Below are 27999 nucleotides of genomic sequence, written 5' to 3'. Positions count from 1 at the left end.
AGCAAAACAAGCTTTGTGCGCTCGTTTGCCTTCTTTGGTCCTTCTAGGTCACCGTACACCACGGTCAGCGTGACTGTCAAGGTGGGCGGCGCAACAGAAAGCTTGTAAGTTAAGTTTTAGCTGGTGTCAAAACATTATAACGTTTCTGACATGAAGATTATAACTGTGATTGGCAGGTGAGCGAGATAACAATGTATTTTGCGTTGTAAAATGATGCAACAGTGCTAGCCCTGACCTATATTCATGAAGGTGAAACGAAAGTTGCTTTGTTGAATGAAAAACTGGTTGAAAGCTGTAGTTTGCAGTATCAGTGCATGTAATTTTATTTTGGTGACTGCATTGTGTGCATCATACTGTTGCTCACGACATAAACAGGACTGTTCTGAATGAACGCTTGTCTTGTGTTTTCAGTCAGAATGAATTTGTGAATAATCCTGTTTATTACAGACACGTTATAAACCTTCACGACAGCGTGAAGGTTTATAGCTGTGTGATTTTAGAGGCTTTAAATTGAACCTGTCTTCTGAACCCTGTTCATTAAACATGGCAGTGCCTCTGAAGTGACCTCTCTTAAACTTGCAAAGCAAGCACTGAACCTCACAGTTCTTCACTTATGTTGCCATACGTTTTAGGGGGTAATCTTTGTGTGTTAACATTGCAATAATATTCAGATGGATGGCGAAGGGATTGAGAAAACATTCACAGTGGATTTACACTTCACTTCTGGTTACATGTCAAAACATGACAGGAAGACAGGAAAATGAAGCTGGTGTCAGCAAGCAGACAGGCACACTGTCAGCACTTTACTGCTGTGTGATTTTACTGGACTTTACTGAAAAACAACATTCAGCCCGTGCTTTGATTTTGTTTTTTAAGTCTGCTTATTGGGGTTTATGTTTTATGTCTGTTACCATGTGATTTTCTTCCCTGTTCTAGTGGGCTGATAGGCCGCTCCTGGGCTATGCTGTTTGTCAGTGGAGGCTACAATGTGAAGATCTATGACAACCAACCAGGACAGTCTACCAAGGCCATCACAGAGATCAAGTGAGTTCTACTGCTCAACTTAAAGACCCATCTGGGTTACACAGACAAACTTCTTCAGTCTTAACTGCATTATTATACCTCTATCGTCAACAGAAATTTGTTTTTAACCCAGATGTAATTCTAAGTAAAAACAAAAAAACACATATATATATATATCATCAAAAATATAAAAATATACATTACAGAAGCTAAACTATTGTCTGGTGCCTGCAAAACCTAAAGGAAACATTGACACTAAGGGCTTCTCTGCCCTGATGAGTTAGAGACAGTCTGTCTAAAATGTAACCTGTTCTTCCTTTCAGTGCTTACAGAGAAGACATATATGAATACCCCATGATCAGCAGTTGGCTCCTACTGTGAGCACATACGAATAAACACATGTTCACAGCCTGGCTATTAGTGGTTAAACATTACTGTGGAATGACGCTGAGTTTTTAATGAAAGTGCTGTAGAAAGTCACAGTGCCTTAAGCTATAAAAACCTTAATACCTTAATCTCTATACCAGTATTTCATGAATGTAACTCTCCCTCTAAGTACATGCCACTACCTATCACTCAGCCCGTTGGAGACGTATTTGTTTATATGAACAGTAGAGGGTGTCATTGAATTAAATTTCAGGGGCCCTTTGTGAGTGATTTCCTGCTGAACAAGCTAGACTGCTCTCTGTTGTGTGCCCTGTTTTCATAAACCGTCACTTAGTCTAAATTACTTTAATTTTTTTTCAAAGGAAGATATCTTCCTGACTCATGTGATACAGTGTTATGTAACTGCCACATTCTGTAACATATTAAGAGAAGAGTTGAGTAAGAGCAAAAAGGTGGTGGTATGTACTCCACACCTTAAAAGTGTCATCACTGTTACTGTTAAGACAGCGTAACAGGATTTGCAGCAGACTACACGCTCTCCTTTGAAACCTGCACCTCATTTTAGGTTGTCAGACCGATCTATAAACCAGAATATTTATTGTTTTATTATTCTTTTCTGCACTAAAGGCCAAAGTAAAAAACATATGCCTCGTTAGAGAAATTTGCACAATACTCCAATACAATGCATACTTTCATATAGTCGGTGAAGTTGGTGACATACTCTACCCCCACTGAAACTGTGCTGAGTGTCTGAATCTTCTTTGCTGAGATGGAAATGTGTACAGAGCAGACACTTTAGAATCTCTAGCTTCTTTGTAGCAGCATCCATATTTGAAGCATTGTCTGCTTTGTGTTATATTAGAACCACTTCTTTTGGCTGATAATAACACACCTAACACATCTGTTCATTTCTTCCAAAGTCTTCATTCTACTACTACTTATATAATAAGCCTGTGGTAATGATTCTTTTCAAATTGAAAATGTCATGATAGAGGGCAGTTTGTTCATGCATTATGTGTGTGTGTGTGTTAACTGCAGTTTCTGTCCCTCAGGAAACAGCTGGTGGAGCTGGAGGAAGCCCACATGCTGCGAGGGGAGCTGTCTGCTGCGCAGCAACTTGCCCTTCTCAGCAGTTATGATGACCTGTCTCAGGCACTGGATGGAGCCTTCTTTGTGCAGGTAACACAGACCGCTGACAGAACAAATACATGCTGTTATATCTCGTTGGCCTAAATCGTAAAACCAGTGGAAACAACATTGCTCTCTGGTGATTTGTTTATTTTTTCATTAACCACTTGCTCCGTCAAACACGTACGGACATTTGTTTTGTGGATGTTGGCAGACTTTGATGAAACACGGGGCTTCTCTTCACTGTGGTGTGGGTCTTTTCAAAAGTATGTGGTGTGCGACTCAGTGGAAACACTGTAGTTTTTGTTCATTTATTGGTTCACATAGTTTAAACAAAGCAGCATTAAAGGAATGGTTACTTCACTCTCAGGTCAATACGTTCTGGCTTTGTTATTACACATTTACCCCCCCAAGGAGGGGCAGCATAATTTCATTTGACATATTCCGTGACATTCTCACGTCACATTTTGAACTTAGACTAATATCCCTAATCCCTGTCGTACATAGGGTTGTGATATCATACAGTAATATGGAGATGTTTTGCATAATAACACTTCAGTTCCTTCAGTTGCTTAACACGTGAATTCCAAACTTTTTTGTTTCTCTTCATTTACTAGGATAGCTTCATAGTATATCAGTGGTCAGTACATTACTGGGCAAAAAAACTAATGCATTTACTTGTCCTTATGGGTAAATGTGATTGCATTGTGATTTCAGAGTCACCTGAGATTTGTATACACCACATAAAAATAACTGCATCAACATAAGACACAAAGCACACACTGTATACAGACACCTTTACTCTTCTTCTTGGATCTTAAGGATGACTGTGGCCAGAACAGTTAGGCAACCTGTGTGTTGCTTGTGTTCAGAAGTTTGATGGCTTGGGAAGTAAAAGACAGTTTGGACCTGTTTTATGGGGGAACATTAGCACCATGCAGGTTTTAGTAGTTCAGTGGAGGAGTCAAATCCTCATATCACTCACAGTATTTGCCTTGCTCCATAAATAGTCCCGATAAATGCTTGCTGAGCTTGGTAATGCAGTTCCCGACATCTTACTAGAAATTGTTACTGTCCTTCTAATTGCTTGTTTTTCTGCACCTCAGAAGCATTTTAGAATCCACCTTAAAGGATAAAATGTCCTCAAAAATATGTTCTGTGCTGTCTCTCACTACACAAGCAGTCAGTCCAAGAGTTGCATTTCAGTCTGCCAGCAAACATAACTCCAAGGTACTTGTATTCAGTCGACTTTCCACTAATAAAGGTGGGCAAGGATGATGGTAGATTTTGAAAGTGAGACTGGCTGGCCCTCTCTCAGCATGAAGAACATGGAGCCTCTATATAGAGGCACAGCTAGGAGGAGGAGAAGATGATGATTATGATGGTTGTTATGAGGTCAAGCCCTCTGAGCAGCTACTGTCAGTCCATCAGTGTGTGAACTGATTCTAATGGCAGCATGCACATATAGAGTACATGTCTGTCATAAAGGAGGTAAAACCGAGGTATAAATTTTTAACTCTAGGGATGATGAATATAATGAACCTGTCAAAAAATGAGTACTGAGAGTTCACACTAGTTTCTCTCTTTATTCGCGGTTCAGTAGCAAGGAATGTTTTAACGTTTGTTAAGCAACTCGTTTAACCTGATGGCTAAGTGGTTAGAGGACATATCACACACTCTTTCATGCTTTTAGCTACAAATTCATGGTTGGACACCAAGCTGGCTGGTTCTTTGCTGCGTGTCATTTCCCTGCGCTGCTAACTCACACTTTCTGTCTGTCACCAAAGGCAAAGTCATAGAAATATAATGGCTTAAGGAATATGAACTGAGTAATATTGATTACTCATTTAAAAATAGCCCAGAATTAATCTGTTATTTATTACAGATTTAGTTGTTTACCTTGAATCAGAGCAGCTTTCTCAATGTGACCATAAGAATTTAGTCATTTGGCCAAAGTAAAATGCTTTCTAAAAACCTTGAACATTTCAGAACTCATACGTTTTATAATCTGTTGAGTTTTCCTCTTTCCTCCTGCATTGTTTGTCTTCGTTGCGTCACGATGCTCACCTCAGCCAGTCGAGTCTGATGGCTATGCTCCCTGAGCCTTGCTGTCAAAAAGAGACTTTTGATTTGTTTTTTTTCTTTTGTTCATTTCTGTAAAAATGTTCTTGAAGGAAATTGTTGAGACATCTACCATACAATGCAAAATGCTTCTAGATTCTTGCTGTTATTGCTATTATAAATTGTAAAGTGGAGCTTTCCTTTGACAAGAAAGTCAGATGGAGTTTGTTATAAGAAGTGTTGTCGTACTAATGAAAGACGTTTCATTAAAAATCACTCATCTATGTCAAATTATAAATGAGCACAAACACACAATCAACTGTGCTTATCTAAACACAGTCACAGTCACTTAAAATACAGTATGAAGTCAACCTTTTATGCCAGAAAAATGCTCGCCAGCTAGAAACTGCTAAAGTAGACAATGGAGCTCTTCTTCACAGTAGATGTGATCAGAGTGCACAGAGGCAGGTAGAGTCAAATAAAATCAATACTCACTGCGCTGAGTTCCTTCCAACAAGGAACAATTGTGGACTCAGGAACAGGGAAATGCTGCATAGAAATATGCAGTTTCCCGAGAGCACCGTTAGGTACATACGTCCTGATAGCATGACATCATCTGACCACCTGTAAGTTTCACTCTACTATTGATCTGGGAGAATATTTACGGGAGGCTTTATTAGTCACTTGGCTACAGATCAGTAACTTGCCTAACTGTTTTCTGACGATTAGTGTAAGGCTTGGTGGAGCAGTGGGAGCAGACGTGAAGGGCGCTTAAGCACTTAAGCTGTCCAGATTTCTTTATATGTTCCTTTCATGCACAGAAATAGGTTAGTGTGGCTTGTTTACAATGAAGTTTGGCCAGAACTGAAGAAAACTTGAGCTTTGAGAAAGATGCAGAACTGGAGACAAATGATAATGGGAATAGTCCAACTTACAGATGACTAGAAAGAGCTACTTTTGGCTGCTCCCTTATTCCCAAAGGTTTCGTCAGAGGAGGTAGTTCTTCATGTTTGATTTAGCAGATTTTTACAACCAGATGCTATCCTGACACAACGCCACAGGGATTTGTGTCTCTGTCAGGGGTCATACTGGAGGTCTTTTCCACATCAGGAAATGCCAAGTATTCACTTATTGGTGTTTCTTATTAGTATAAGTTAACATTTACACACATGAGCCTGACCTGTCATGAGCGTCCATTCTATTTAAGGAAACTGAGGTTTGAGGCCTGTGCTGTTCCTAGGACTCAACTCTGTTAAAAGACTCTGATGTTGTGCCTGGAATCACTCTTTCAGTTTGGGGGTTACAGCTCCCAACTCCTGTTGCCACTGGGACCACTTTGGACTTTAACAACTAAACTAAACTAAAAAAACAAACTAAAAAAAATAATATTGTCATTAGAATTAGTGTAGATTAGGTTATTGCTTGTGTTTTAGCACAAATCCTTTTAGCAGAGCCTTTCATTATAATGCGTATATGTGAGGTATACTGAGGTTGTTCAGCCAGTTTTTGCAGTTTTGCGTCCAGGATGAGAAAGATTGCAAATGAAGAGTACTGATTTTGAGAGTCACACCTTTTCATCACTGTGAAGTGACGTTAAGCAGGTAGTTTAAGAGCCAAACTGGTTTAATTTCCGTGTTTAAGGTGTTAACTGCATGACTTTTAACACATTTCCCTGAGTACATTCCCCAAAGCTGTGGACAGTGGTAGATTCAAGTTTAACACTAAGAAACAAATATTAAATGTTTCTTTATTGTTATGATGGTTTTGTCTTTGCTATTGTCAAAGAAAGGTTGACATCAGAAATTACAGAGTCAAAGCAGCAGTTCATCCAAATTATAGAAATTAATAGCTGTAATAAATAATTTGATTGTTGCTATGACTACATGTTCCATATTCAGTGGGATGCTTCACTGACTTTGGGTTGAGATAATGTTTACTTATAGCATTATAGAAAATAATATTTGGCTTTCACACCTTACCTGCGTTTATGTATTTTTTTGTTTTCCCAGGAATGTGTATTTGAGCAGCTGGAGGTAAAGCAAAGCATCTTCCATGACATGGAGCGTTTTGTGGGAAAAGACGTCATCCTGAGCAGCTCCACGTCCTGCCTAGTGCCCAGCAAAGTCTTTTCTAAAGTCCAGAATAGGAGTCGCTGCCTCGTCTCTCATCCGGTTAGTACTTCATATGCTGAGGCATTTCCAGGTACTGTGGTGTAAACTGTACACAGTGTTTTAACCTGCACGCCAGCCCATAATTCATCATCAGTCATCTACAGCCAGGTCTGTAAGTTTCCTCACAGTGATATGGTGCACAAACTCAGTGAGCTTGAAATGAAGCAATTAAAATGCGGTTAAGGTGTTGATATTGACCAAAAAAATTGCATTAATCATTAAGAATTACATACTTATTTTGTAATCCCTCCATTTTTACAGGCTCAAAAGTAATTGAGTGTGTAAATCATGAGCCCATTCATTGGCACGTGACTTGTTTTATGATTATGTTATGACAAATTAAGGAGATAAAAGGAATAGAGTTGAGTCCAAGTGTTGAATGAGTATGTGGTTGATGCTCAGTGGTGCTCTCAGTAAGGAGTCCAAAGACATGTCGATGCAAGTGAAGGAGGCCAACATTAAGCTAATAATCCCACTTCTCAGAGAAAAAGAAAAAGCTTTAGGAGTGGTAAAAAAAAACAATCTTAAACATTTTTAAAAAGAAGAAATCCTCTGACCAGCTCTGTAAAACAAAAGGCCCGAAAGAACATGTAGAAAACTTCAAGGGGATGATGACAGAATTTTTTCCATGATTAAGACAAAAACTTTCACACAACTAGCTAAGGCAAGAAAAAATCTCAAGTATCTTTGTCAAAAGCAAGAGAGGCCTTAATGAATGTAAATACAGTGGATTTACAGCAAGAGATAATGAAAAACCACTGTTTACGCTCAAGAAGACCACTTTAAACTTTGCCTAATTGTCTCTAATAAAGCCAGACTAGTTCTAGAAAAAGATTCTTTGAACCGATAAAACCAAGATTAACTAGTAGAAGAACAAAGGGAAGTGCATGAGGAAGGGAAGGCACAAATCATGATCCACACCATACCACATGATCTGGCAGGCATGGTGAAGGCCTGTGAATGCAAGCTACTGATTATTTCACAGTGGAACAAGTTAAATTTCAGTAAAGCTAAACAAAGAGATCTAGTTCGGTTGAATATGAGATTGGCAAAATCCAATTCACAAGGGATCACTCTGCATTTCTGATGAAACAGAGAAACTGAACAAACTTAATTACAAGTGGAGATGTAGCACAATGCAGGATTTTTCAGCAATAATCAACATTTTGAATGATCAATGCCAAATATGTATATAAGGACAGTTTTATAATTCAGATTTAAAATGGCACAAAATCACAACAACAGTCACATCAATACACTTTGAAAACCCCAACAATAAGGCAACCCTATGAGCAAGCACCTGGCAACAGTGGGAAGGAAAAACACCCTTTTAACAGAAAACAACCCCATGCAGAACCAGGCTCAGGGAGGAAGACACACTATAGAAGAAAGCCAAGTGAGCTGACAGCCATGAACTACATGAACCACACAGGGTCAATTGTGTGTTGACTGTCTGATAAATAGATTACCTTAACAGGGGTCAGGGTCATGACAGAAAAGAGGGAGAAGTTTGCGAACGAGGTTCGATTACTGAAGAGAAGCAGGGAAATGATGAGAGATTGAGACAGAGAAAAAACACTTTTGAACTGGGAAACGAAGGGATTTCATTGTGAAAAATGTGTGTAATTGCTAAATGGTTATGAAAGTATTTTTATTAGCCTTCTGACGTCTGACTTGTGATTGGTGACGAGGCTAACTCTGATTCTGTGTTTGGGAGAAAAACAAGAAGAACTTTCTTGTGGGAAAAAAGAAAATAGTTTTTTTTATGTGTGTCAGTTAAAATTATTTAGTTTGTTTCCTGATTGCCAAGAGAATAAGTTGGAGAACAATAAAAAAAACCCATACTTTCACAACAAAGGCTTGGGATCAGGATAATTACCAGTGACGAGTTAGACCTCACAGTTTTGAAATCCCTTCACCTAAAGCTGAAAGTCTAGACTTCAGTCACACCTTCTTTTGCTCCCATACTGAGGCAGATTTGTGAGTTTCCATTGAAGTACTAATGGATCTGGTTATATTTACAGGCTATCCCAACCACAATCAATCAATCAATCAAAGTAAATGCATCACAACAAATTTCGCTTACAGTATACTATGAATAGCCAAACACATTAATGGGTCAGAACAGCTGAGCACTTTTGTTTATACAAAACATTGCACAAGGATTACATTAGACTTACATTTAGTTTATCCATGCAGAGTGTTTCTGTTTAGACCTGACCGTACTCCTCAACATACTAGTGACATCTGTTTACAAAAACATTGAATGCTTTTGTTATGACTGGTTTATGATATGAGCACGCTACCAACAACATGACCTAACTGATGGAGGTAAACATGGTTCACCTGAACTCATGAGCCAGATGGACTTGTTTATAATTTTTATCTTCTAGCTGTTTCTCTCCCTGCGTTTCTTCTGCTTGCTCATGTGCTGTGGCAATGATATTTTGAGGATATCAGTAAATCAAGCATGTATATCATGAGCTTTTCTAAATCATCAGTGGTGGAACTGTATCACTGTAGATGATTGCCTTCAGTGTATAAAAAGCCTTTTATGATCATTTTTGTCTCTCTAGATTGGAAAATATGAAAGCTGATTGTTTTGTCGTTGCTTTGAGCCAAAAAAATTAAAGGATTTCTAAAATTTCTGTAAAGACGAGTGGTCCAAAATCCCTCCTGAGATGTGTGCAAACCTGGTAACCAACCACACGAAACCTCTTACCACTGTACTCGCTAAGAAGGGCTGGCTAGTTCTAAGTCATGCTTTGCTTGGGGATCAAATTGTTATTTCACTCAATGACATTCAAATAAATTTACAATTTTTGTGTAAATTGAGCATTAAAAACAAACATAAAAATTAGAGATTGTTCAGTTTGCTATACGTGAGTAAACATGATATGCCCATCTTTAGACTAACCTTTGAATGCTACAGGTTTTGCTGTTGGAAAGCGGTGAGGTGGCTGCTTTTTAAATAACTTGTTATCATTGCCTAAAACAAGCTGGTGGTAAATGGAAGCAGCCAAACACATAGACTTTCTAGATATTTAAACTATGCAAACAGGTGGTTTGATGAAGCACTTTTGTTTCTGTAAATGCTGACTTTAAGAAAAAAGTGAGGGTCAATTAAAGGTCAATTTGCTTCACAGGTGGTGGAAGCTGGTGGAAACACCACCACTGGTGTAAACGGGCCAGATGGGGAGCTGTATAACCTATAGTTTACCACCGTGCTTAATTTCTGTCTCAATAAACATTTTTGCTGTCCTTAATGTGTCTAATCATTATCATCATTTTAGATTGTCAGTCTTAAAGCTGTAATGAGGATAGCGTACACTGTAGTAAGCTAACACCGTATCGAAGTGCTCTGTCATGCACTGAGATGATACTTTCACTGTTGGAGGATGATGATGAGGCAAAATCAACAGTTGAGTGTCCAGCTTTGTTTGTTAGTACTGCTTTCCTGAAAATTGTTACTTAAGAACAGATCCTACATATCAGTGAAGTAAACACAACATAATATGTGTTTGTTTTGCTCTCCCCAGGTAAACCCACCCTACTATGTAAAACTGGTGGAGCTGGTACCTCACCCAGAGACAGCAGCAGCCGTTATGGACACCACCCATGCTCTGATGACCAAGGTACAAATCTTACACAAAAGATTACACATTTCTGGGCCCTGTTATGCCCGAACTTGTTGGACAGATTTCAAAAGAAATCAGAATAACCAGTGGATTAAGAGCACGAGGAAGCCAAACCCCATGCTATGATTAGGAGACCAATACTGCTGTCATACTATGTATTAAGTGCTGGTGATAAGCCTAGCTCCTAGCTTTCTTTTCACATTAGTTTGACGTTGTTCTGGCCATTTTCAGTATTTGACAGTGTGTCACAGTCTCGAGTACAGCTGCTACACCACAAATCTTAACAAACAGTTTGTGATCATGTGAATGATTACATACTTTATTCCAAGCAAGTCTCAACAAGCTTGTTTTCTTAACATGAACAACCAGTGGCTTCCTGCAACTACTAAGCTTCATCAATGAAGCTGTATTATTCATAATTGTCTTGTAGAATCTTTTGCTGCGCTTGGCTTGACTTAACTGATTTCTCCTGACGCAGGTTGGCCAGGCACCTGTCCTTCTGAAAAAAGAGATCGATGGCTTTGCCCTAAACAGAGTTCAAGCCGCCATTATTGCAGAGTCATGGAGACTAGTTCAGGTTAGTGTTTTCTGGGCATGTGGGTGGGGAGTTGTGTTGAGGAGCCAGTTTTTCAAAGCACTACCAACTTCAAGCAAGGTTAGTCATGAATATGCTTTCATAACCTTTGTGTTCAAATGCAAGAAAATGCTCATAAATATATGACACTAACTGAATCTCCAACAAAAAAACCCTCATTGCTTTACTGCTGCATTGCTAAAGCTGACTTCTAGGTCATAATGACGAGTGTTTTTACTTGTTTTTACCTCTGGACAGGAGCGCCTCAGTCTCAGTCAGGTTTCATGTGGCTGCTGATGGTTTTGTAATAGAGGCAGGAAAGAGGAAGCCCTTGTCAGCTCACCTCTTCTATTATGTCCACAGTCTCCCTCTAAAAAGGAGCACAATGAGACTAAATGAGCTTTAGCCTCTGATGACAGGCACTATTACGTGGTCACTCACTGAGGAAAAAGCTTGAATGATAATGAGAGCGATGGGAATGGTGACAATCACGGCTGATGGAATGTTAACTTGAGACGTATACTGTGTTACCCGAACTGAATTCCCATGAAGAGTTTGATGTTGGCTTCAAATATAGAACCACAGACATCAGAAGCACCTTAAATGACCCCCTCCATTAAATAATGCAACATCAGATGCTTCCACATAGTTCTGAACTTTCACACGTCTTCCACGATTGTCTGTTCCAAGTTTCTCGCTTTTGTTTTTTATGTCAGTGACTGTTGTTGTAGTAAAGGTGTCCTTCAACTACTTTTATCTTCCTCGCTTTCAAGGCCAAGTTAGAATCACCAGTCAACCTAACATGTATGTCGTTAGACTGTTGGAGGAAATCAGAGTACCTGACAGAAGCCCACGCAGCCACAGCAATGATGACAGGGGGGTGCTAACCACTACACCACCATGCCACCCATGGCTGAAGTGACAAAATAAAACTACATTTCCCAGGGTAGATGATTTAGGTTTAAAGGTCAGTTAGATATTTACATAAAAACTGTTTTCTAGTAAAGTAAAAGCAGCTGAAGCAGGCCCGCATTAGCTAGAAAACGATGATGTCAGACAGTGTTTGAGCTGAGGAACTTAAAAAGATGCACATCAGTCATCTTGTGTTAGATCCATTAATGCAACTAAATGCAATTCAGGCTTTCACTCAAAGTGATACATGAATGACATTAGAACCGACTTCCTAAGATAGCTGTTGGGACATGTTAAGCTGTCATCAATGGAAATCAGCAGAAATTAACAGCCGCTCTGCATTGTTGCTCACAGACCTGTTCCTGACAGGTGAGTAGGCAGCATTAGCATAGATTTAAAGCTACAAACCCATTAGGAGATAATACCAGGAGACATGGCAGTAGTTACTCAACTGGTTGCAACTAAAATAAAAATGAGTTGCCATACAGCTGAAATGGGTAAAAGGAAACTGGATAATCACATTTTGCTTTGTAATAGCAGGGGATTGGATGGATTATTAAAAAGCTGGCTCAGAAAGAGCAGAAATCTATTTTAAGTTACTTGCGTGACTTTGCACATGATTCAGATTTGTACACTTGAGAAAGACGTCTCTATGACATTAATGAAGGATAAATGCATTAGGAAAAATGTCTTCTTTAGTAAATTCGTAGGACTGATCTGTCTTGTGCATTTGTATGCTCGAAAAACATCAGTTGATTGCAGTTTACTGGTAACGTAGATGAAAAAGTGTGTGCTTGTTTATTTTGAGTCTGCACGAAATTGGTTTCATTTTATGTTGTTGCCAGATATTACCAGTTATATCTGGTAATATCTGGGTGGCTGTAGCTCAGGTGGCAGAGCAGGTCAGCCACTAATCAGAAGGTCGGTGGTTCGATCCCAGGCTGCCTCCTCGCTGCATGCCAAATATCCTTGGGCAAGATACTAACCCCGTGTTTGCCTACTGGTGGTGGTCAGAGGGCCCGGTGGCGCCAGTGTCCAGCAGCCTCGCCTCTGTCAGTGCGCCCCAGGGCAGCTGTGGCTACAATGTAGCTGCCATCATCAGTGTGTGAATGTGTGTGTGAATGGGTGAATGACTGAATGTAGTGTAAAGCGCTTTGGGGTCCTTAGGGACTAGAAAAGCGCTATACAAATGCAGGCCATTTACCATTTACCATTTAAATGGGTACACTAATAGTCTGTGCAAGACTGGACTGATTGATTGATTGCCTTTATTTGTCGCTTGCAGTTGACCTGCAGCGAAATTGGACCTTTCCGACCATACATACAATACACAAACATCACATTGGGGAGACAGGTCAGAACAGGCAGCATAAAGAAAACAATGAAATGCATAACACAAAAGGGCAGTCGAGAAGGAAAAAGAAACTGTGTCCGGGACGCCGCAACTCTGCGCATCCAAAGCTGATCCGCCGTCTGCATCGGATGGCAGGTGTTGGATTCGTGGAGGGGGTGTGAGTGTGTATCTGTGTCAGTGTACATGTGTGCATGCGTGTGAGGATGTGTGTCCTGTGTTCAGCCTTAAGAAAGTGTCGTTTTGCCCAATTAAGCAAATATAAACAGTCCACAGCCTACGCAGATGGCCTTGAGGAATCTGGGCGAGAGAGTCAGGGTAGAATTTTTTGTTGTTCTTGTCAACATCGTCCAGCTGGCACCGCTGAGAGGGGGGGAGCAGGTCTTAATGTCCATTACTGGTCCGGAGGTGTATCAATTTCCCGTTGAAGAGCCGTGAGCTTCTCCAAGACCTTTCACATATTGCTTCCATAGGAACAGTCTGAGTACTCACAGCCCCCCCAACGCTTCAATCATGGTGGCTAGCCTTGTGTGGTTTTGAAAAGCTGTAACTGCTTTCTTCAATTTCCGTGCCATTACTATGTTTATTTGTCATTTTTGAGGTTTTACATATCAGGAAGAGAAGCAGGCTTCATGATTTGCCTCACAACAGAGCTCGTTGTTTGTCACAGCTTTAGACTTTGAGAAGCTCTTAAGTGTTTGGATTGTTTTTCTTGCTTTGACGGTAGCTTTTTGGTTCAGCAATGATCCAAGAGGGCCTGCAGGCAGGTAAAAACCCTTGATTGTTCAGTCATTTTTAAGCCCAAGACCATGACACTCCCTGCTGAGAATAACGTATTCTCAGAATTAAAACCTCCAAGTCATACTTCCACGAAATGCAGCAGAAGCCACTCTTGTGCCTCTGTGCCAGCTGTATTGCAACATCTGTAACGAAGCATGTGAAGTTCATAATTTTACACAGAACTGTGGCAGCTCAGACTTGTACCTAAATGATATTCTTTATTGTGTGCACATCACCACCGTGTGAGAGGCGAATTCCCCACCTCCCCACCCCAAGGGCACCCTTAGACCTTAGCTGACAAAAATGCCACACTTCTGTTAAAGGTGTTGCTCTATGGAGGCCTATCTCCCCCCCACCACTCCCCCTGTCAGTGGCTGACGCCCTCAGACATTGGTGCATTTTTGGTTCTTGGTGTCCAGGGCTGCGCGCTCAGGTATGCACCGGGACACTCCCGGTGGCTGCTTGTCAGGACCTGGCACCTGTGGGTCGGTCGGGCCCCTTCGGGGGGTGGGGTGCCCTCGGCCTCTGGGCCTGGGGCTCGGTCACTCTGGCACAGCTGGATGCCGGCGGAGCTCACGGGCACGTTACTGCAACCCCCTCTGGCTTCTGCTCCGCGGCTGCTGGGTGACCCCTCATTTGGGGCTCTCCTCAGCTCTTTCCGGGAGAGTGGCATGGTTGCCCCTCTGTTGGTTTTCCTTGGACTCTTGCACTCTGAGGGTTTCTGGATGTCTGGAGCCTGGATCTCCTCCATACCTGCTTCATGCCCTGGAGGACGGGGCTGTGGCTCCCCACACCCTCTAGCAGATCGTTACATGAAGGAACTGTTTGAATACAAGCGCGTTCATGCTCACAGGTTTACACACGGGTGCTCACAGACACAAACTACACCCTTTTTGGCTCCTACCTCAAAGCACACTGTGCGCTGTCGATCTTACATGCTGCACAATAACAATATTTAGTATTTACTGTTATATACACATGGATTATCGCGATGATGTTGTTTATTATATTGCTCTCTTTCTTGCTTCTTTTCTTTTCTTTTTTCTCTCTCAACAGGTGATCCAGGTGATTGATATATATATATATATATATATATATATATATATATATATATATATATATATATATATATATATATATATATATATATGTACTTTTTGTCCCCCCACCTCTTTTTTGTTTTGTGTCCTTTATCACCGTTGATTTTTATCCCGGCTGTTTTTCCTTCCCTCCCTCTCTTTCTTTCTCCCTTTCCCTTCCCCCAGTCATGTCTGTCCCGTATGTAACAACTGAAAATAAAATGAAATGAACAATAAAAACAAAGGTCAATCAAATGGACCGATACGGTAAGGCCGGGATGGTCCACTTGGTAAAGTAAATCTGTTGGGCATCTTTCTTGGCCTTTAGACAATAATTCTGATGGCAAAGGAACCAAACGGGACAGGCGGGGAAAAAAAAGGTGTTGCTCTTGCTTTCGAAAGAGCGCCCAAAGTTTATCGCAAAGCAGCCTGTTCACAGTAACATTGTAATGAAAAACGATGCTTTCACACATCCAAAATGATTCTTGAATATCTAAATAACAACAAAGAACATCCATTCTCTTCTATTTATTCAATTCAGAGCCGCAGAGGGACTAAAGCCTATGTCACAGAAATGAAAAATAAAGCAAAATGGAATGTCCGATGTACTGAAATATATAGAAAAGGAATAATTTTTTTTTTTTAATGAGTGTACGTGATGTGTTGGTTGTATGTTTGTTGTTTGGTTTGACATACTGCGAATCAATTTCCCATCAGGGACAATAAAGTTACCATTGACCATACCATTGACCATTGACCATTAATTTTGAATGTCTAGAAACTGAGCCTCTCAACAGCCAGCGTTTCTGTTCACATGTCGCTTTACTTTTAGACTTAACTAATTTACAGAAATGCAAAAAATAGAGAAGATAGATGCTATTTTTAGCTGTATTTATTTTGATTTTTTTCACAGCAGACTTACATACATTTTCAGTTTACACACACACACACATACATACATATATATATTAGGGGTGCAACGATACACAAAATTCACGGTTCGGTTCGATACTTTGGTGTCACGGTTCGATATTTTTTCGATACAAAAAATGTTCATGCTTTTTTAATTTGTCATTTATTAAAATTATAAATATATATTTTAACTCAAACGTACAGTTTTTAAATTTAATGTTGCTGAAACAACAAAGGGATAAAATAATAAATCTATCTGATCGAGAAATCACTCATCTTTGGAAAAGAGAGTTTATTACAGAGGAATGGCTCTTTCCAAAATAAAAGCTATACTATACACTTCTTCTGGAGTATATTCCCATAAGGAAAATCACGTGCTAACGGCTGTCTAAATGACTCGGGTAAAGTTTGTAGCATGCGTGCTTGTTGTTTTTGTCTGCTTCCACTTGTCTTTGCACTAGGATGATGTCGGAGTAAATGTGCAGTCATATTCATTGTGTTCCCACTAGTGCTGTCAGCGTTAATCTGAAATGACGTTAACGCCACAACACGGCAAATCTCCGTTAACGAGCTACCATGGATCGCCCTGTGCGTGGGGCTGGACGGCGTCAACACGTTAACGAGCTAACTGCGCTAACGCAGTAGTTCCCACCCATGTAATTGAGCATTGCGTGGCACATGCGACATACTGTTTTACTTTGGTCCATGACGCGCTTACCTTCAGGGTCATATTTCGCTGAAGACCAAAATAGTTCCAAATGCCAGATATGAATGAGGGTGGGGGAGGTTCAATTTGCCATGTTTTAACGAGCTTAGCTTCTGTCTTGCTAGCTTGCACTGCGCTCAGTGGATCTGCGCTAGACAGTGCAGCCTAGGCGGAGTAGTCGAACGCAGATCCACTGAGCTCTCAACACAGACAGCATCGTCAGAAGAAAAGTTGATGAAATAAATTTAAAATTTTGTATTGTTCGATACATATGCGTACCGAACCGAAAGCACTGTATCGAACGGTTCAATATCGATACGAGTATCGTTGCACCCCTAATATATATATATATATATATATAAAAAACACCCAGCACGCCCCTGCGTGCGGTTTATCCTTCAAGCTCGGGTCCTCTACCAGAGGCCTGGGAGCTTGAGGGTCCTGCGCAGTATCTTAGCTGTTCCCAGGACTGCGCTCTTCTGGACAGAGATCTCCGATGTTATTCCCGGGATCTGCTGGAGCCACTCGCCTAGCTTGGGAGTCACCGCACCTAGTGCTCCGATTACCACGGGGACCACCGTTACCTTCACCCTCCACATCCTCTCGAGCTCTTCTCTGAGCCCTTGGTATTTATCCAGCTTCTCGTGTTCCTTCTTCCTGATATTGCTGTCATTCGGAACCGCTACATCGATCACTACGGCCGTCTGCTTCTGTTTGTCTACCACCACTATGTCCGGTTGGTTAGCCACCACCATTTTGTCCGTCTGTATCTGGAAGTCCCACAGGATCTTAGCTCGGTCATTCTCCACCACCCTTGGGGGCATCTCCCATTTTGACCTCGGGACTTCCAGGTTATACTCGGCACAGATGTTCCTGTACACTATGCCGGCCACTTGGTTATGGCGTTCCATGTATGCCTTGCCTGCTAGCATCTTGCACCCTGCTGTTATGTGCTGGATTGTCTCTGGGGCATCTTTACACAGCCTGCACCTGGGGTCTTGCCTGGTGTGATAGACCCCAGCCTCTATGGATCTTGTGCTCAGAGCTTGTTCTTGTGCTGCCATGATTAGTGCCTCTGTGCTGTCTTTCAGTCCAGCTTTGTCCAGCCACTGGTAGGATTTCTGGATATCAGCCACCTCCTCTATCTGCCGGTGGTACATACCGTGCAGGGCCTGTCCTTCCATGATGGTTCCTCGTCTCCCTCCTCTTTCTTGGGTTTCTGCTGCCTGAGGTATTCACTGAGCACTCGGTCAGTTGGGGCCATCTTCCCAATGTATTCTTGGATGTTCCTTGTCTCATCCTGGACTGTGGTGCTGACACTCACCAGTCCCCGGCCCCCTTCCTTCCGCTTAGCGTACAGCCTCAGGGTGCTGGACTTGGGGTGAAACCCTCCATGCATGGTAAGGAGCTTTCTTGTCTTTATGTCAGTGGCTTCTATCGCCTCCTTTGGCCAGCCTATTACCCCAGCAGGGTACCTGATCACGGGCAGGGCGTAGGTGTTGATGGCCCGGATCCTGTTCTTACCATTCAGCTGACTCCTCAGGACTTGCCTGACCCTCTGCAGGTACTTGGTGGTTGCAGCCTTTCTAGCGGCCTCTTCATGGTTCCCATTTGCCTGCGGGATCCCCAGGTACTTGTAACTGTCCTCTATGTCTGCAATGTTGCCTTCTGGTAGTTCAATCCCCTCAGTTCTGACTACCTTCCCTCTCTTTGATACCATCCGACTACACTTCTCCAGTCTGAACGACATTCCAATGTCATTGCTGTATAGCCTGGTAGTGTGGATCAGTGAATCGATGTCTCGTTCACTCTTGGCATACAGCTTGATGTCATCCATGTACAGGAGGTGGCTGACAACTGCTCCGTTCCGTAGTCGGTATCCGTAGCCAGTCTTGTTAATGATCTCACTGAGGGGGTTCAGGCCTATGCAGAACAGCAGTGGGGACAGAGCATCTCCTTGGTAGATCCCGCACTTGATGGTGACTTGTGCTATGGGCTTGGAGTTGGCCTCTAGTGTTGTACGCCACATCCCCATTGAGTTCCTGATGAAGGCTCTTAGGGTCCCATTGATCTTGTACAATTCTAGGCATTCCAGTATCCAGCTGTGGGGCATTGAGTCATAGGCCTTCTTGTAATCAATCCAGGCAGTGCACAGGTTTGTCAGTCTGGTCTTGCGGTCTCGGCTGACTGTTCTGTCTACCAGTAGCTGGTGTTTTGCGCCTCTGGTATTCTTGCCAATTCCTTTCTGTGTCCCGCTCATGTATTGACCCATGTGCCTGTTCATCTTAGCCGATATGATGCCTGACAGGAGCTTCCATGTAGTACTGAGGCAGGTTATTGGTCGGTAGTTGGAGGGGGCCGGTCCCTTCTTGGGATCCTTGGGGATCAGGACCGTCCGACCTTCGGTTAGCCATTCTGGGTGTCTCTCGTTAACTAGCAGCTGGTTCATTTGTGCTGCCAGACGCTCGTGGAGTGCAGTCAGCTTCTTCAGCCAGTAGGCGTGAACCATGTCGGGCCCTGGTGCTGTCCAACTCTTCATACTGGAGACCCTTTCTTGGATATCTGCCACTGTGATGGTTACTTGACAGCAGCTGTCAAGCACGGTGATGGAGGGCTTATTTTGCAGTCACAGTCAATGCTCAGGGTTTTGTCTTCACCCTGCTGATGGGTGAGCATCATGGACACCCAGCTTATTTTAGTAGGCGTGGTCTATCTCGTCCAACCTAGGTTAAGATCTTGAACGAGGTAGTTTGAATATCAGTGACCTAGATGTCAGAGGTCAAGTTTTCTGAAAATCTTGTGAACATGATAATTTGAGAAAGACATCACCTAGGATTTTCATATAGGTACCATACATTTTTCAACAGCCTGAAACTCAACTGCAAAAACGTATAATTCTTTTAATACAATTTAAGTGCCTTTAAAATGTCATTACTACATGAGAAACCTTTGCTTACCTGAAATAGTGAATCCACCTCTGTAATTGCTGCTGGCTGCACCAAAACGTTCCTTTACGCCATGCATCAGAGGCACGCCATCCACAATACTGCTCGACAAAAATAATGAGTTGTGACGTCTACAGTCGTTTGGGAGTGTTTATCACTCACCTAAGGCACTGTTATACTTAACTAAACGATGTGACATACAAATCACCAAACATGAATGGTATTTGATGAGACAATTACTCAAAGTTCCTGCAGTACACGTACATGTACATAGCAGGACAGAGCAGGTAATCACTTACAACAAATTGATGTATTCTAATAGTTTATTTCATTACAAAATACATTGGAGCAGGTGCCAGTTTGGGGAAGCTGTTTCGTGCACCAATGTCTTGAATAATGTGGCCGAGATGGACGTCACCGTTTCGCCTAATTGCATTTTAATGTATGTGGCTAGAGACCAATTGTATATGTTGTACGCCTTATAAGTTATCATTAATTTAAGGATCAGATGTAGTTCTTTGAAACAATATATGATCATTTAACATTTGTATGGCCCTGTAGCATCATCTGTTTATTGAAAATAAAATTCGAGCATGTAATGGATATTTTCCCACAAATGTCAGCAACACAACTAATCTCCTCCACTTATAGTACTGTTTTTCTTTTATAACCATTCACTAAAATAAACACAGTTTCTACCAAGTTACATGCACACGCACACAAAACAGCTCAGTTTGATGTTTCAAAGCAGGGACTTCATCAGGTGTTCTACTTAATGTGTAAAAAATATCTATTTACTGTATTCTTCCTCAATAAATCAAAGCTGTACAGAAGTTCAGCATTAAGCATCAAAGCCTTTGGCCTGACAGTGGTCTTGTGATCTTTCTTACATAACAGGGACCTGCCCTCAACCTTTGCAAACACACACACAAACACACACACAACGAGAGAGAGAGAAAAAGAAAAGAAGTCCTTGAGTTGAGGCCAGAGCTGGAAAGCAGAGTGGCTGAGAAAGCAGCTCGTAGCCCCCAGTGATTACAGTGGAGAGAAGACCCCACCCACCATCCCACTTTGCTCAGATAACAGGCTCGTTGTTGGACGCAGGACCCAAACAAAGACGACCCTGTCGCCTCTCCTCTTGCTCACCATAGTCTCTGTATCTGGGCTTTGATTTCCTCCATGGTTGGCCAACAGGTATCTGTAAACCAAAGTTACCTGACCCATTCTCAGCCAGCTTCCCCTCTGTGCACAATCCTGAGGACACAGGATTGGCTGAATAAGGAAACTTTATATAGCTGGAGTGGCCTGATGGGATCAAAGGGAATTTGGGTTTTCCAGAATAATAGGGAGTTAAAAAGTCATGACTTTGTTGAATTGCTAGGGAAAAGTGTGTGTCCTTCGTATATACTTAACTGTCCCGCAGTCTGTTAGGTAACCATGACCATGATGAACTCAGTAAGAGAAAATACTTAACATGTGGCTCAAAGTTGACCTGCTAGATGTGTGAACTCTCATTACAGATAAACAGATACAGACAAAGAAACAGTTTGACTCCAGAGCTGCTGTTCTGGGATCAGTTCATCAGCAAATATATCCAGAAAACAAAGGGTACAAAACGAATGAATATTATCAGTCGATTCAGTGAAATTAATGTAACTGTTGTTTTTCTAACTTGCGTCATTAGGATGGTGTTATCTCGGTAAAGGACATCGACCTGGTGATGTCAGAGGGACTAGGAATGCGTTACGCCTTCATAGGTCCCATGGAAACAATGCACCTCAATGCACCTAAAGGTAAAATTTCCTGGTTTGTATTCTTTGCTCACATATAAAAACACTAATTCTGGTTATTTTTTTAACTGAGTTTAAGATACTTTGAGCATGAATTTTATATAGTTGAACCAAAGAGTTGATGATGTGTTTGTTCTGTTCAATTCTCACAGCAAAATCATTCATTTTTACCAAAAAGCCTTTCTTCATAAGGGAAAAGGAGTTCATAAAATGTCTGTTTATGAAGAGGAAAGTATCATTTATCCAGCACAGTTTCAACTGTGCGGTGTCCAGTTTCAATTAAGATAAGATAAGATAAGATAAGATAAGATAAGATAAGATAAGATAAGATAAGATAACTCTTTATTGTCATTGCACAGTCATACATAGTACAGTAGTACAAGGAAATTGGAAAACTGTCCTACGTCGGCACTACATATAACACAACACGACACGATATGACACATCACAACGCAACAAACAACACAACACAGTATATTAACTTAGTATAAAAAAGAAGAATAAGTGTATGTGTATTGCACACTGTTATTATTGCACATTAATTATTATTGCACCTTGTTATAAATATAAATATTATTATTGTTATTATTTTAAACATTGTTACCTCCCCCCTAAAAAAGCCCAGGGAGGTAGCCAGTCAGGTCAGCCAATCTGCCAATCAGAGTGAATGTACAAGCCATGTATGCTGTGGAAAATTACTGGAACTAACCAAAGCACAGGCTTTTGAGCATCAGCGACTGCAGTAAATGAGCACAGAATGCCTTTGACTGAGAGTAATGAAGGTAATTCACCGCTTACATGAAATTTTCAAAGTGGCACAGCGTTTCATACGTGTCGCTGCACAAAATACATGTAGTGTACCACACAGTGACATCTCTTTGTGTGTCAGAGAGAGAATGAAACCTCAGCTAGATGGAGAATATCAGAGGTGAGTGTGAAACCCAGAGTAACCCTGACTGTGTACACACACACACACACACACACACACACACACACACACACACACACACACACAGTGTGCACTTTGGCTGAACAAAGCAGTCTTTTGATGGGTAGCGATGAATGCGCTCCCTCACACCAGTCATCCAAAACTCACAGAGCTCACCTCGCAGCCTTCAGACCAGGTGCCAGCTCTACCTGTAGTTACAGTACTGAACTTCTTACTGACTTTTTTTTCTGTTCAGGAAGCATCAGATTCTCAAAAGAATGCTCAGACCTACCCCTGTTGTGTCTTCAAGTCTTTAGATCAGTCCCATCAGATACTGGAGCACTCAGGCTCCCTGTCTCTGTCTGCGCTACCTAAATTTCCTTGCTTTTGTAAACTGTGTGCGTGCACACAGGAGATGCCGTTGTTCTTTGAAGGAATCATCCACTACAACTAAAACCACTGCCTGCAGAAGAATGGCTCATCGATGCATATGATGTATTCAAATATTAATGCAATTTCACAGAAAAGAGCATTAGAATGATGTCTTTTTAAAACACTATCTAGTAAGGGCAGCTTGTCCAACATTCAGCTGACCATGCACAAATTGTTTCATTAGTGTAAAAGTACAGCTAGCAGTGGTAGGTACCGCAAATGGGTGGAAGACAAGTTGCAAACTGGGTGATGTTATGTCCCATATGGAAAAGGAATAGTAAAAACATATATGATTTACTCATGAAAGTGGCCACTTTCTCATTACTTTCATATATTTTTTTTAGTAAGTATCCAAAACATACAAGTTTGATTATATAATTTTTCAAGGGATCTTATATCTGTTTTCACTCTTGTATGCTTTTCATACAAGTTTCATACAAGACAGTTACAAACTTTATAAGATTTATATATATATCTTTTCCATATGGGGTAGTTTGCTTCATTTTCAAGGACTGCTGCTGTTATCTGATTGGAGTTACAGTGGTAACATTAGTGTCCCGTCTTTTCTTCTACTGTACAATTAGCCGTTGTGTAGGGGCACAGGGAATAGGGCTCCCTGTTTAGTGAGGCTTTACATAAAAAGATATATAAGAAAAAATTCAACAATAACAGCTAAAGCTTATTTGGGAAAAGAAATAAAGCAAAGGGACTGAAATAACACTAAGATTTTCCTCCCACAGAGGGTGTTTGGTTGAAGGTAGATGATAGTTATCACACTGTCGTGCCACATTAACGTGTCCCACTAGGCTTTATGTAGACAGTAAGCGTTTTCTAGCTACCCCGTTGTCACATGTTGGATATAAACCTTATTTCCCAAAGAAGTATTGCAAATATAAACATTCACCATATGTTTTCTGGTCGTTGAATAAGGCTCCACTCTTTGAAAATGTGTTGAAAGAACTATTTAAAACTGAGCCCCCTGATCCACCTTAATAACAACCTCATGTGAAGTAATGTAGGGACATCTCTTCTCCCCCCCCCCCCCCCCCCCACCTTGCACCACACTTGCATCTCTCTGCTCAAATAAGGTTTTAAAACTCTAGTCTTCACCTATTCACCTACTACGCTTATCACAGGAATGTCAACAAACCATACTGCTGGCCCTCTTTATGATATGTTAAGCCCGGTTGTTGTCATTGTTATGGGACCTGTGTTTCCTCTTTGATTGATCATTAGCTGTGAGAGGTGCTCCTTTTTCTGCGTCCAATCTAGGACACACTACTATATATTTTATCCACAAACATTTGGTTGCAAGCTAGATAACCCAGCAAGCTCATGACATGAACTCTTATTAGAAATAATGCCTGCTGGTATTTTAGGAGAGAGTAGCAGTGAAATTGTACAAACTGTCAGTTTATAGAAAAATAAATCCAAGATCTCTTTAAACTATTATAGGTAGTAGCATTATATACATTAATGACATGTTATTTAGAGGGCAGTGAATACTGCTTCCCATTTCATATACATGGTATGATTTTCATACTGCATAACCTCTTGGTCTCAGGCATTAGTCACATCCCACTTTTTTTTATTGTAATGACAATATTTTATTAATTATTCTAACCCTAGTTAGATATAGGGATCTTAATTATATAGCTCCCCCATTTTATTACTTCTGTGAGTAGTAATGTATAGTTGAAGTACGAAACGTCCCTTACAAAACCTGCAAACTTTTCTGTTTCTCTGTCCAGAACTTTCATCATCACACTTAGTAGCTACTAAACGTTCGCTATTGCCCTGAGTGCTTTGTTTCGTAGATTTTTACAGGCTTTAAGCACAGAAACCTCACTCAGTAAATCTTCTGATCTTCAATCAGAAGAAAGCTTAAAGGGAGGTGGAAATGAGGTTAAATAGATTATTTCTCACATTGGCTGAACCTCAAGTGCACCAAGGCCTAGTAAAATAGCATTATTTAGAACTGTGAATCATGCAAAGCTGTTCTAATAGAGTCCAAGAATAAGATTATGGAGCTGCAAATGAGCATAGCAATCCACTTTAAACAACAACGTGTAATAACGCTCAACAAGGGGCTGGTGTTAGACATTTCCACTGGCATATACATACATGTAGCATACTGGATACTACCCAGTCCTTATAAATACACTATTAAACTGAAGCTTGTAGTAGCAGGCTTCACAAACCCATTTATTTTAAACTTTCACGACAAGTCAGTCAGTGATTAGCCAAAATGCAGTCTGCCTACATCACAAATGAGTCACTATAGGTTAATAAATGAGAGAACAGCTTCAATGAACAGCGCTAAAAGTTAAATTAACACAGAAAGTGTCAAAGCAGGATCTAACTGTTATTTATGAGATATTTAACATTGAGAAAGAGGAAACTCATTACTTAATATTACTGGTTCTGAAGCACTGAGATAGCAGCCCTGCAAATGAACACAGAAATATAGAGGAGCTAGCATGTGCCATTTCTCAAAATATCAAGCATGTGTCAAACGTTCAAACCAGCAGAAGGAAAGCATTTAGACAAAAACAAATTGCCAGTTGGCACCGCAGCCGCACCTATGCCCATCCCCTCACAATCTAGAAATACATGTTTCTTTTTCTGTTTGCAATTACATCACTTTCACTTTGTGTGACATTACTGTCTTTGAATCTTTGTGGTATTTTAAATAAAGATGATCTACATTCATTGTTTGGAATGATGATCGACATGGACTTCCCCATCACTGAACAGCTGTGTCCTCCCCACAGGTTTGGAAGACTACATGAGCCGATATAGTGAAAATATAACAAGGATTCTGTCTTCCTTTGGGCCTGTGCCGGACTTCTGTGGTGAAGCAGCCAAGAGCGTCATTAATGTAAGTGTGATGGTTACAGAGTTGTGTTTACAGTGAAACTTTCTCTCAATAAATACACTCACTTATGATGTAGTGTACATATATATATATATATATATATATATATATATATATATATATATATATATATATATATATATATATATATATATATATATATGATAAATACGCAAAGCAAGACATTTGATGCAAACGACATGTGAATGGCAGGAAATGTTTCTCCATTATCTGTATGTATCATTAAGCATTAATGGTGCCTTCACAGATGTTATGCACACCAACAGGTTTTGATTATGTGTGTGTTCTTAAATTGTTATTTTTCTCTTTAGCTACACAGAATTTAGTGTCTGTGATTTCCAAAAAGTATTTCAGTTTTTGGTTCAAGGAGCACTTTTCCACCTTGGACCAGAGAAGCTGTCTAAATTTCTGGATTTTGCGTGCTGCAGCATCAGAATTTGGTTTTCCAGCATATCACAAAGCTCAGATCATCTCAAGCTGGTTTCTTGAACATGACATTGAGTTCACTGTGCTTAAATGACCTCCACAGTCACCAGATCTCAATCCAAGAGAAGACCTGTGGGATGTGGTAAAAGGGGACATAGATAGATGTGCTGCTGACAATCTGCAGTAATTGTGTGATGCTGTCATGTCAGTATGGACCATAATATCTGGTTAGTGTTTCGATACAGTGAAAAAGAGGGTCCTTGTTTTTCAGGGGTGTTCTTGAGACCTTGCAGTGTTTTAATAAAGTGCCACCTGAGCCCCCAAAGAGCAATTCAGTATTCAATAGGCTCCCAAGATTTTTTTAAATAAATAAAAAAATGTGTGTTAATTCAGATCAAAGACACGGAATGTCTATATTAATATACATATCTTAATTTATTATTTTCTTCATTATTTATTGTGTGTTTAGTTCTGGATGACTGAAATTCAGCAGTTTCTACTCACCTCTGAGCCATAAAGCTTTCTCCTAAGTAGAAATTAATTGGTCACATGCTGTCACAGGCGGTTAATATGTTAGCCACAGAAGGTCATCTTGTAAGGACACCCTGAGCTGGAGCATTAAATAGTTTAAGGTGGACTCGTTTGCCTTCTGTGATCACGAGAACAAGGGCAGCACTGCATGCACATTGATCTGTGCAAGTGTCGGCCCTGGATGTCACTGTTTCAAAGCTAAGACGTTATTAAAAGATTATGATAAATGGCCCGTATTTGTATAGCGCTTTACTAGTCCCTAAGGACCCCAAAGCACTTTACACATTCAGTCATCCACCCGTTCACACACACATTCACACACTGGTGATGGCAGCTACATTGTAGCCACAGCCATCCCGGGGCGCACTGACAGAGGCGAGGCTGCCGGACACTAGCGCCACCGGGCCCTCTGACTACCACCAGTGGGCAACGGGTGAAGTGTCTTGCCCAAGGACACAACGACCGAGACTGTCGGAGCCGGGGCTCGAACCGGCAACCTTCCGATTACAAGACGAACTGCCAGCTATTGAGCCAGGATCGCCCCAAAAGGATATTTAGTTTAGCTTTACGGCTGAGAAGCTTTATTTTAAAATGAACCTACTGTTAAAAATTAGAGACTGTTCATTTTTTCTCAGTGAGCAAACGTACAAATTCAGCAACTGAGAAAATAGTTATTTCCCCCACTAGACATGTCCGAAGTCCTAGATAGCAACCATTCCACTTTGCTCACCTAGCTTTTCCTTCTGTGCCGTCCACAGGAGATGTACGAGCTCATTCCCTGTGACCAGCAGCATCTGGCAGCCAGGCAGGAGAGGAGGGACCAGTTCCTCATGCGTCTGGCCAAGCTGAAGAAGGACTAATAAGCTCAGGGTCCAAACTCAAGAAAAACAACTTAATTAGGTAGAAATGTGATTGTTGAGTTCAACATGTAATGAAGACCTTTTTTTCTTTAAACAGGCATACCTTGACTGAAAAGCAGCACTTTTTTAAAATGAGTAATGATCAATCTTCCTTATATGATGAGTACTAGCAGTATTAGAACATAACTCTGGATTGCTACTCCTTATGAATACAATTTTAACCGGTCTTTTGTTTTTTCTAAATCTACAGCACGTTTTAACTTTTACTCTACATCTTGGTTACAAAACCGACTGTGGTAAAATGTGAAAAACAATGATCTCATTCAGCCACATTAATGGTCTCTTGTGTAAACAAATTTCTTGAAAATGTGAATCAGTGTTTTGATTAATAAAAAAGAACACAATAACGCATTTATGTAATTGTTTTGATAGCCACACAACAGAAAGAGATGAGTGTTTTTGTGAT

General features: G+C 40.9%; 1 protein-coding gene across 2 annotated transcripts; it reads left to right on the top strand.

The window, feature by feature from the left end:
- The first annotated feature begins 29 nt into the window (after positions 1 to 29).
- Positions 30 to 27940, top strand: cryl1 (crystallin, lambda 1). Of its 2 annotated transcripts, none has more exons than XM_026144636.2 (9): positions 30 to 176; positions 937 to 1044; positions 2463 to 2589; positions 6609 to 6770; positions 10310 to 10405; positions 10887 to 10985; positions 21352 to 21460; positions 25592 to 25698; positions 27432 to 27940. In XM_026144636.2, exons 1-9 carry the CDS (start codon positions 151 to 153, stop codon positions 27531 to 27533), a joined length of 936 nt encoding a protein of 311 aa, XP_026000421.2. In that variant the 5' UTR covers positions 30 to 150; the 3' UTR covers positions 27534 to 27940. The 2 variants fall into 2 exon arrangements, with proteins under 2 accessions (XP_026000421.2, XP_026000422.2); XM_026144637.2 differs by having other exon boundaries at positions 38 to 104.
- The last annotated feature ends 59 nt before the right edge of the window (positions 27941 to 27999 follow it).

Source organism: Astatotilapia calliptera, chromosome 16 (assembly GCF_964374335.1).
Source record: "Astatotilapia calliptera chromosome 16, fAstCal68.1, whole genome shotgun sequence".
NCBI lineage: Eukaryota > Metazoa > Chordata > Actinopteri > Cichliformes > Cichlidae > Astatotilapia > Astatotilapia calliptera.
This window is presented reverse-complemented; position numbering and strand designations above follow the sequence as displayed.

Bases quoted from the DNA above. Each gene is read 5' to 3' on its own strand.
- cryl1 (XM_026144636.2), top strand. From the start codon at position 151: ATGAAGATTATAACTGTGATTGGCAG. The intron at 21,461-25,591 runs GTAAAATTTCCT...TCCTCCCCACAG, and splicing joins GCACCTCAATGCACCTAAAG to GTTTGGAAGACTACATGAGC. The intron at 25,699-27,431 runs GTAAGTGTGATG...TGCCGTCCACAG, and splicing joins CAGCCAAGAGCGTCATTAAT to GAGATGTACGAGCTCATTCC.